General features: G+C 36.2%; 1 protein-coding gene across 1 annotated transcript; it reads right to left on the bottom strand.

Annotated features, from left to right (window-relative positions):
- Nucleotides 1-9,525: 9,525 nt before the first annotated feature.
- Nucleotides 9,526-10,884, bottom strand: LOC112082005 (putative nuclease HARBI1). Its single transcript, XM_024149088.1, has one exon. The coding sequence runs from the start codon at nucleotides 10,882-10,884 to the stop codon at nucleotides 9,526-9,528; it is 1,359 nt and encodes a 452-aa protein (XP_024004856.1).
- Nucleotides 10,885-11,903: the final 1,019 nt, after the last annotated feature.

Raw genomic sequence — 11,903 nt, forward strand, 5'->3', positions numbered from 1 at the left:
GTTCGATTAATATGCTCAAGCCTAGTAATTTCAGTGGAGTGAACCAAGTTAAACCAGTTTCTCAATGGATTAGAAATGCAAACAGGCCCAATTTTCTAGGTTCGGCATAAACGTTAATCAGAATGGTTCTACGTGTAAAAAATGAACGGTTCTGAATTGCTGATACAGTAACAGTTAAACATTTCCCTCCCAAATTGATCACGTGACTTCAAAAGATAACATTGTTTTAGTTTTATTTTTCTACTAGTATTGCACGGGTCAATTTTGCTTTCATTTGAATGATTATTTCCATCAAGATAGAATATTATTTTGTTCACACATTTTTAAGAGTTGGAACAACACAACTGATATCAACTGATGAATAAATGCACATAAAATTGAAAGTGAATGTGTTGAAACAAAACAATCAAAAACAATATTTCAAACCATTGGATTTAAAAATCTGTGTTTTTACCGACCAAAATGTTATATATAGATAGAATTATGCAGATTTAGCCATTGACAATACCAGATTCTGCAATTTGCTCTGTGAATGAATAAACAATTCAAAACTAAATCATTGGAGGGCATAGCAACATTGTTAAAGTGACTTCATCGCTGCGATATCGTACTCGTCTTCTTCATTCTCCGTAATTGCTTTTCTCTTCGCAGCTGACTCCATAGCTAGTAAGATTAAGAGATTAACATTCTGATAGATTCAAGATCGAATCTCTCCAGAAAGAATCACTTTATTGAATATGAAGAATTACACAATGTATCTGTATCTGTATTCTTTACAATCTTATAGCGATTGTAACAGAATACTCAAGCTCATATCGCTTAACAACATACAAGGTGCATAACTATCTCCTAACTGTATCTTCTATTTATACTTTCACTCCTCCACTCGTGTCTTCATTCGCTTTGTCCACGTGTATCCTCTATTTCTTCAACGACTACTCCCATATGATCCTTCTTTTCTCTTCTTCTATATACATTCACGGGTCTATCAATACCCCCCCCCCCCTTTGAGAATGATCTTGCAATCAAAAATATCTCCCTTGGTTTCAATAGGCTGCTATTCTATGAAACGCCATCAGAAAGTCCTCTTGGTGACTCTTCCACGATACTAACACCTCAACCCTTCCCTCTTTGTTGTGGCGCCAATCCAAAACATCATCCGGCGAAACTAGAAATTGACTTAGCTTTAGGCCAACATATACTCGTCTTAAGAACTGCAGAAGGTTTCATATCTGTAGCCAAAACTTCTTTCTCTATCACTACGACACTACCCTTCCTAAACTTTCAGCATCAAGAGCCACAAGCATCTCAAATACTCCAGACATCTGTTCGCTAATACGATTTGATTTCTGAACGGCTCCAGTGTCTTTATCAAATTGCAGTTTACTGGTTTTTAGTATCTGTAGCAAAAATATAAAAGAAAAGCAGGAAAATTTCAACAAATCATCCAAAATTTCAGTTATAAAAACAATTGTAATACATTTTGCAATTTCGCTCTTCAAGCTAGGCAAATCCAGAATTACCTTAATCCAGATCTCGCACTTTCGCACGAATAGACCCTAAATGATCTTTATCTTCTAATCCATTTCCATTACGCTTCTCGTCCGAAAACTGAGAATTTGGAAAAACCCAGAGACCAAGAGCAAAACCCATAAACAAATTGCAATAATAAACAGCAAGATACTGGAATCAGATTTTGTGCAATATGCAATAATGCACGAACAGCAACAGGATAAAATTCTTACCACTTATCACTTCACCATTTAATCCCGATGCTACGATTGATTGTGGATGAAGAAGAATAATCGTGGGTCATGGGTTTTTTTCGTGAAACCGTTTCATAGTTTTTTTTTAATTTTAAATGTAAGTACAGGCCACAGACCACCATGTAATTGGTACAATGACTTGTGCTTTAGTAATATAAGATAAAGATTCCAAATTTCGTTAAAAAATAAGATCAAGATCAAGATAACAAAATGTTTCTGAGGACAATTTTTGGGGTGATCCTATCGTTATTTCCAGTGATCCACGATTCGCCGGATTGTTTCAACCGTTCTTCCATTGGAATGGTCTTTTCAGTCTCGAAGTGGAAATTAAGCGGTTCCATAATGGTTTCTCGACCGTTTCATCAATCTCTTTAGTAGGCAATTGGGTTCACTATGATGCAACTAGGTATCCCTATGAATCCCTAACCCTAACACTCGTTTACTGACAGTTTTTTTTTCTTGTGTCTAACGATTCCAACTTCGCTAGAGCTGTGGATAATAGAAATTGATGATGATCTTCTTCTTTTTCTGCTTTGATGATGATCTTCTTCTTCCAGAATTTGGGGATTAAACATATCTTCTTTGATCGCACAACGTCGTAGGGTTCAAAGCAAGATCTGCTCAGCCAATTCGAACAAGATCCTTAAACCAGATCCATCACTCTTCGCTATCAAATCAATCGCTCTTCGCTATCAGATCAATCGCTCTTCTCATTCAGATCCAATGTCGGTATCCCTCTGAATCCCTAACCCTAACACTCGTTTACTTACAGTTTTTTTTGTGGTTTTTCTTGTGTCTAAATCCATGAAATCGGAAGATTCCAACAGAAATTGATGATGATTGATGATGATGATGATGATTGATGATGATTGAAGATGATTTCTTCTTTTTCTTGGTTAATAGAAATTAATGATAATTTCTTCTTTTTCTGCTGCAGAAGAAAAAAGAATAACAGTCATGTTGATTTTACTTCTGACGGTATGTTACTTTGTTGCTTCTCATCTCTTCGTATACGCTAAATCTAGAGGGTTATTATATCTAAAAGTATTTTTTAGTCAAATCTTCTGATGCCAAGCGGTGTACTAGTTTCTATTATCAGACAACCAAATCTTTCTTGTTTCTATGGTGGTTTTTGTAATGCTTTTGTTTTAACTTGTTGACAGAAAATGGATATCTTGCTGTGAAAGTGTTTCCAAAGCGTACAATAGAACAGTGCCAGCTGTGGGATTGTCAGAGGGGAGACAAACCCTATTGCTCTACTGAGCATGATCAATACTTAGGAATCACCAAGGAAGATAATGCAGGAGCTGTAGTTGTAGTTGACGGCATGGATTTGAAAGTGCAAGATCTGAGCAGCCAAAAAGTGTTTGCCTTGAAGTCTGTTCATGAGTATTGTGGCATACTGACATTGTGGAATACGGATACCGACATACTAAATGAATTCCCATGGAATACAGTTGAACTTGATTTCATCCCTGTGGAAGGTGAATCATCTCGGGCATGAGTTTTCATTTCTGATAACACAAGACCAGGCGAGATCTGGATCCGTAATGGTGAAAGAAGTTTGGGAGGAAGAATTACTGTATCCTTATGGTCTCTGTTACCTCTGCCACCAGTTGGTAGATTCCAGCTCCGAAAGTATAGTACACCGGACTATGATGATGGCACCTTATATTGGCTTCTGTTCACGGAAAGATCCTAGGGAAGTTGGAGACGGTTTGGATAACCAGTTATGACATAGAATGTGAATGGAATGAGTGGAGGTGGTCCGAATGACTTCAACGACATCACTGGTCATCTTATTCAGGTTGGTGATCGTTTTTCGGTGTATGATGTGCTTTCTCTATTCACCTTCCTTTCTCATACTTTTCACTGTGTTACACAGGCTCTACGTGCTGCTCATCTTACGATGAATCATGCAGAAGAAACCCAGATTCTTGTTGACAAACTGTCTGGGATGGTGGAGGATTTGACTGCTAAAGTCACTGCTTGGGAGGATGAAAGAGGCCACAAATTCTTATACGCTGGTGTAAGTATCTTTACTGATCAATGACTCTGTTAATCATACTTACAAATCAACATCTTTTACACAAAATCAAGCTCTGTTCTTCAGGTCCGAGTTTTAACTATGCTTGAGCAGTACAAGACTCATGGGAACAGAAAGAGCTTGAAAAGCAAAGACAAATAGTAAGGGAAACTGGTTCTTTTCTACTACTAATCAAAGTTTTATAGCATTTGAGCAGAAAGCATGATTGTTGTTTTCATGTCAATATCGGAAGAAGGCTTTACGAGTCTAAACGTGAGAACTTGAGTAACTGCTGCCGTGAAAAGAAAGAGAAGTGTTCAAGATCGGGAGATATGAATATAGGATGAGATATTTTGTATCTTTTTGTGCTTTATCTGAGTTTGTTGTAGAGCATTATGAGGTTAGAGGAATCGTTATGAGATTCTGGTACAGGTCGTTATGACACACTGATATTTTTTTGTAAACACTTCTCGATTCAATACATATACAGAGAATTCATATCAATGTTCTGTAGATTCTGCCTCGAAACAAAATAAAGAAACGATTACTTTTTCATTTTTTTATATTTTAGCCACAAAAAAAGGAACATTTTTTCTTTTTTTTCGATCAACAATTCCTTTTTAAAAATAAGAAAATTGTTGTTTGAATAAGGTAATTGAATAATAATTAGAGAGACGCTTTTCTATGGAGTTTTATCAGAGTTCTCCAACTCCTGGGTCATATTCTTTGCAGTAGAAGTGATTGAGGTTTTTAGCTGCCTCCATTGTTGTTCCTATACAAGCCGGATGAAACCTAGCTTGTCTTCTTTCATAATAATCAAATATGTCCATAATTGTATCACACCAAAACTCAATTTCTTTGGGAATAGGTGGAAGCACTTGGTGAATGCCTTCCACAGAGTGCTCATCTAACAAACGCTTGTCCCTTGTAGTTATAATGATCCTGCTTCCTGGTCCAAACCACTCGCACTTCCCAGCCAATTCTTGCAGTTGTTGAACGTCATCGACACCATCAAGAACGAGAAGAACCTTCTTGCCACGTAACCTTCGCTTCATTGCATTAGAGCTAATGCACAGTGCATTCAAAAGGGATTTAGGGAAAGCCTCAGACATGATCTGCCTCCGCAAATGTGATACACCATGTCTTTGGAGTTCACCTATCACGTCTTTTAAGAAGCAACGAGCAGGAAACTGACTCGAAAGGCCATCGAAGATATGCTTAGCGATGGTGGTTTTCCCTCTACCTCCTTTACCCCAGACTCCTACCATTAATTGAACATCTTCAGAGTTCATTGATAAGAGATCTTCTATGAAGTTCTTGTGGTAATTCAGCCCCCAATCCAATTCAGTTGTTTCGTCTGATGGCTCTGGCTCTGAATATAACCTGTCACAAAGATCTTGAACAACATTCTGTACAAGCTTTGAGTCCTTGTTCCTGCGTCAATCACAGCACAACATTAGAGATACTATATAAATTCTATCAGCGTAGATCAAGCAGCCAGTTTCAAGAATCGAATTTGAGATAATTTTAAAGAAAAGACAATAAACCTGCATTTGGAATCCCAGCCAGAGATGTTACCAACTGTAGCCAAGGCACTTCTCCATCTACTCACCGTCTCCTTACCAAATCTCAGCTCATGCTTCTCAAAAGCTTTGCTGAAATACTCTGTTCGGCTCTTCAAGTTTGATGGGTGATGTGTGCTGTCGTGTGTTGAGAGGGTGTGTCAAGTTTTACCCTAATTGAAATCAATAGCCGCAAGTGCACAGCTGATCGATTGTAGTACTTAGGGATCAAATCCACAGGGAAGGAGGATCTTTTCCTGCAAAAAGCCTTTGAAATAAGTATTAAGTAAGGAAGTCTAGAACCAAAACGGTTTTGTGGGGGTTTGGTAGTGTGTTTAAAATGTAAAAACGAAATATTAAAAGAGAATACGAGAATTAAATGACGTAATAACTAAACTTAACGAAAATAACTAAAAATGTAAAAAACAGATATCTAATTGCTTAAATGAAAATGAACTAAAAAGGAAAGACAATATTGAACTAAAGCTTGAAGAAAATCGGTGAAAATCAATGGGAAAGAAAGCGTTGGGGTTCAGGGAAGTTTTCTTAGGGGTACGAACGATTCAAAACATTGCTAGAGAGAAAATTTGATAAGATCTTAGCTTAAACTTTTCGAACTGGAGTCACGGACGTATGAATACGCCACTGTCGTGATCATAGACAACTATCTCTCTCAACCCTGACCAGTAGGTTTCCACTCTGGCCCTGGAAGAGAAGAGATGCATTATGTTTAAGACTCGTCCTAATTCACAAATCGCCCATAGGTAGGTTTCCACTCCTATGTTTGTTTTGCTCTCTCAAACTAGATCTGATACCTGATGAACACTTTCGTGTCACCAAGCATCTGGATCAGATTGTAGTTCATGACTCTACTCTCATGCAGTAAAAACGAATTCAGAAGAAAAAGTTCTAAGATTCGGCTCAAAAGCTCATGGAATCCTAATCGAACATATAAATCCCCATCAAAAATCCCTTAATCCCAACAATAGAACTACTCAGACATAATGAACGAAATCAAAAACATAGTATTAAGAAGTGGAATAGAAACCGAAATTGAAAAAGAAAGAACAAGGGTTCAAGAGAACAAATCTCTCTCTCCCTAATAGCTAAAGCAAAAACAATAAAAATATGAAGTAAATAATTCGGTGGTGATTAGGTTTTTTTTCGTTTAGGGTTCCTAAGACATGTATTTCTAGTGCTCAAGACCTCTCTGGGCGTCACTTAGGGTTTCTCCAAATGTGGGCTTCAGAAATGGGCTTTTTGGGCTCGGAGGTTGATGGCCGCGGTCGGGAGTGCTCTGACCGTGGGGAATGAGTGGTTTGCCGCGGTCGGGATGCTTCTGACCGCGGGAAATTGCTTGTTGGCCGCGGGTGAAGTGCTTGCCGGCTGGTTTACGAGACATCTTGCTCTTCGCGTATCTTTTGATTGAACCGTTGGATTGCCAAGCTGTAAAGTGCACTGGAAAGCTGATACTTCCATATTTAAGGTCTCCAAATTTGAGCTGGATCAGACGGTGAAAAAGCCTTCAATCAAGGGTGAACTTCTGACGGTTTGACTCTGAGCTGAAATCTGGTTTTCTATCCATTTTGTTAAGTTTTTCCCTAAGTTTCCTGAAAATAGTCTTGGAACTACAAATACTAGAAAAACGTAATAAACGTACTTAAAAGCAATTAAAAACATAGAAAAAGTATTTCAAAACGATCCATAAAAGTGGTCAAAATACGGTATTATCAATGGGTCGATTTCATACATGATCTGTTTTGGGGAAGATATCAGACATGATCTGCTTCCACAAATGTGATGCACCATGTTTTTGGGAATCAGTTTTCACGTTTTCTACAAAGCAACGAGCAGGGAACTGACTCGAGATGTCATCGAATACATACTTAGCAATGGTTGTTTTCCCTCTGCATCCCATACCCCAGACTCCTACCATTTGGACATCTTTAGTCTCCACTGATAAGAGAGACTTCATGCATTTCTTATGGAAACTTATCCCAACAAATTCACTTGTTTTGTCTGCTGGCTCTGACTCTGAGTATATCTTATCACAAACATTTTGAACAATCTTTTGTACAAGTTTTGAGTCCTCGTTTCTGTGTCAAGACCAACACAACAGAGAAATTATTATCTAAACTCATCATCGTAGATCAAACAATTAATTTCAAAATTCTAATTAAAATAATCTAAAATAATCACTATTTTCATATTATTTACATATAATAAAAATTGTCTTTTTGATGTATTTCACTGACTATACTGTGAAATAATCTAAAAAAACAAAAGCAATTTATCTAGTTAATATCTATGATTGATTAAAATAATCTAAAAAATAAAAGCAATTTATCTTTTTGGGTAAAGAGTAAATTTGGAAAATAGTTTGAAAAAAATCAAGTTGACAATATAAAATGACAATTATTTAAAAACAAAATTTATTCTAAAACAACAGTGTATATGGAAACGGATCAAATGTTACTGATCGTCAGTCTGACCTTATACGTTAATACGTTATTTATATGCGTACCAAAATTTAATTTTTGTATGTAGTAATAGCTTGGGGGATAAAAGGAAAGCATTGGTTGTCCTTTAATTCACCAGCAGCATTGAGCTCACGATAAAAACCCACCGGATTTTCTTTTTCCAATATTCAATGCCTGATTCCTATGGCTAGCTGTGCTTTCCCGTCTAGCAAGTTGGATCATTACGGACATGCGTACAAAGGAAGACTCCTCTTTTCATACCTTCTATTCCACTTGATTCCTACACGTGTCTCCAAATTCTAATACCAACCTTTTTTTTTACTTTTACTTTTTTTTCTCAATTACTGTTCCTTTGTTACTTTTTACTTTTCTTTACTAGTATTATTTATATATATATATATATATATGAATAGAACAAAATCACATTTCGTTGATTTTGGTTTTTCGGTTTAGTATGAGTTGTTGTATCGTATCTTTAGTTTTAGTTATGTTTATGTTTGATTTTTTTTGTTTGAGTCTGCATTCAGATCAATATTACCACTGGAGGAAAAAAACAAAAAAAAAAGATCAAAGGCACCAAATGTAGTGTTGTACTTGTGCTCGTTACGAAAGTCAATCTTAATAAGAGATACAAGTCAATTTCAAATTATCTTCTAACCAGTTTAGACGACTAAATGTTCTTGTAGTCAATATTTAAAAACCATTTAAGTTTTTTTCTTTTTCATGGGCAAACCAATTAAAATTGGTCAAAGAAAATTGGACAAACCAATATTGGTAAGATACGGCATCTCTAAGCTCCGTTAATAGTTTAAATGGAATTTGTGAAATGAATGATCATAATTTCGATCCCTATACTGTTTAATTTTTCAATTGAAGAAAATGTTTAAAAGTTGTTAAACAAAAATATTGAACGTTGGTGTAAATTTAAAAGTTTTAAACTAGAAGGTTTTGGAAAAAAAAATACAATGTATTTACAAAACAAAAAGGAAAGTTAAACTCAATCTCGAAATAAATAACAGAAAAAATGATTTAGATGTACTATAATATCGATTCTTAACGTAACTAAAATAATTGTAAACTAGTTACCTTTAAGTTACCATTGAATGTAAATTTTCTTTTTAAATGAAAAAAAAATCTCATCATATCATTATTTTCACTCAAGTTTTTCTAGATGAAAGTAAATTTTACTTTCTTTCATTTCTTTTTTTACATAAAAGAAAGAGTAAAACTCTTTCTCTTTCGTTTCAGATATTAATGTTTCATATTTAATTCTTTTCTAAATATAAAAAAAAAACTTTTTAAAAGAAGCAAAATAACCATCCAATTCCCAAATTGACTAACGCATGAAATTAATAAGACCGTGTCCACTTTTCTTTTCATTTTTGGCAGTAGTGGATCGTCCAACAGCTTATTTAAAGCAAGTTTTAAGGGTATCCTCAATGTAGAAACCATCATGAGTCTCTAAATTAATTTTTTATTAATATGTGATGATAAAGTGGATTTAGAAACTGGGTGTAGAAACCCTCATTTGTAGTGTGTGCAATGGGAGAGACGTATGTAGGTCTCTAGAAATAAAATTTTATTTAAGAAAAAAAAATATTTTAATAAGAAGTACATTTTATTTAATAAAACTCATGTAATACCTTGAAATAGGGAAAATAAACATAAAACATACAAATTTAATGAAAAACTTAAGTAATATTTTGAGTGAATCCAAATTTTTGCCAGATATGCTCCAACAAATCTGCTTGTAACCGATCATGTATTTTTTTATCACGAACTCTCAACCGATTATCCATCAGATTTCGAATATTTGTTGCCATAGTTGTTGAGTACGACTGAGCTTCTTGTGAACTACTAGTTCCTTCTCCTTGTTGAAATTCTGAAAAATTATATTGCATGCGTGCATCTCTCTCGTCTTCAACTATCATATTATGGAGGATGATACAAGCTCGGATAATTTTGCCTATTTTAGCTTTATCCCAGAAAAGAGCTGGGTTTTTAACAATTGCAAACCGAGATTGCAAGACTCCAAAAGCACGTTCGACATCTTTTCGAACGGATTCCTGACGCTCAGCAAATAAAGTAGCTTTCTCACCTTGTGGAAGTGGAATTGATTTTATGAACGCTGCCCAATTTGGATATATACCATCGGTGAGATAGTATGCCAGATTGTAATGTCTTCCGTTGACAGAAAAATTTACTTCCTGGGCTCTACCTTGTAAGATATCATCAAATACAGGTGAACGGTCTAGAACATTTATATCGTTTAGTGTACCTGGAGATCCAAAAAAGGCATGCCAAATCCATAGGTCATATGAAGCGACGGCCTCTAAAACAATAGTTGGTTTCCCTGTCCCACGAGTATATTGTCCTTTCCAAGCGGTTGGACAGTTCTTCCACTCCCAATGCATGCAGTCTATGCTTCCTATCATTCCCGGGAATCCGTGTTCTTCTCCAACGTATAGCAAACGGTTTAGATCCTCCTGTGTTGGTCTCCGCAGATACTCATCCCCGTACAAAGTGATTATTGAATCAACAAAATTTTCCAAGCATGACCGAGCTGTTGTTTCACCAAGCCTAAGATACTCATCGACCGTATCAGCTGCAGCACCATACGCCAAGAGACGGATTGCAGCTGTACACTTCTGTAGTGCGGAGAGTCCTGGTTTCCCCAAAGCATCTCTCTTCTGACGAAAGAATCTAACCTCATTGGAAAGTTTTTCGACAATACGGACAAACAAAGACTTGTTCATCCTAAACCTCCGTCTGAAATAAGTTGTAGGATATGTAGGAATATCACTGAAATAATCGTTCCACAGACGATTGTGGCCTTCCTGACGATCTCTTTCAACATAAGCCCTTCTTTGTTTAGGTCTGCTTGACTCTTGATCCTCTCCATAACTGTTGAACATATTTTGGAAAGATTGCTGAAAATATTGCTCGAACCTTTTGCCCATATAGTTGCCCATCTCCATATTTTGCTCACCATAACCATCGTTTTGGTTATCTTCTGTGTTATCATTAGGGTTATTTGATGATGATGCCATCATACTCCAATTGACCGGTTATAAAATATGTTAAAAAAGGGTTTTGGTGAATGAGTTGTAAAAAAATACACTTGGAAGAAGTAGAATAGAAGGACAAACTTGGAAAACGTAGAATAGAAGGAGAAAGCAAGAACTATGAGGGTGGTGTTTTCCTAACTTGATGAATGGTTTCCCTCACAATTTATAGACAATTCTTTATAGCATTGTCTCGGTTACACTCAATTGATTCAAAAAAAAAATTACAATTCATTTGTGGTCTACAACAAAAGAGTACTAAAAGACATATAGTGGACTGCTTTATTGTCCACTCAAACGATTCCCTGAGTCAGAAAATAGTTGAGTCCAACGCATCCCTGACTCAGCATTGCTGTTTGCATACGCTTCCCAAATATTCCCTGAAACATCATACATGAAATAGCCATTCAGACATAAATATACATGTGCAAATTGGAAGCGGGTTGAGTGCTGAAGACAGGGAGTTGCTCCACTGAGGGAAAGCCATCATTGTAAGGTGGCTCTTGTTGACTATTAAGTAGGTCAACAAAGTTAGCCGGTTGCGAAAATGGATATGAATCCATTTTAAAGAGTTTAGAGTATACAAAAGAGGCTGATAAAGAGGCTTGGAACAGAGATGAAAGAGGCTGAAAGAGGCTGAAAGAGGATGAAAGAGGCGAAAATGGATAGGAACAGAGATGAAAGAGGCTGAATGAGTGAAAGAGACTTGGAAGAGAGATGGAAGAGGCTACCAAAGAGGCTGATAAATAGGGTTTAGAAGTGGTGAGTTAATGACAACAGTAAAGGAAATTAAAACTAAATCACCTACCAAAATATCACTCAAGTTCGACATGACACAAACCTAAAAGGCAATGAACACCATTATATGACTTTAATTCCAAAATCTAATCAGCATTTATGACAACCTAATAGCCAAACCCATTTCTTTCCAATCACTAATGACAACAACCAGAAGAGTAAACTAAATTCAAACTTACCGTTACAAATGAAGTCGGAGAAGAGTA

Source organism: Eutrema salsugineum, unplaced genomic scaffold (genome assembly GCF_000478725.1).
Source record: "Eutrema salsugineum unplaced genomic scaffold, Eutsalg1_0 scaffold_1, whole genome shotgun sequence".
In the NCBI taxonomy this organism is placed as follows: Eukaryota; Viridiplantae; Streptophyta; class Magnoliopsida; order Brassicales; family Brassicaceae; genus Eutrema; species Eutrema salsugineum.

Bases quoted from the DNA above. Each gene is read 5' to 3' on its own strand.
- LOC112082005 (XM_024149088.1), bottom strand. From the start codon at position 10,884: ATGGCATCATCATCAAATAACCCTAATGATAACACAGAAGATAACCAA.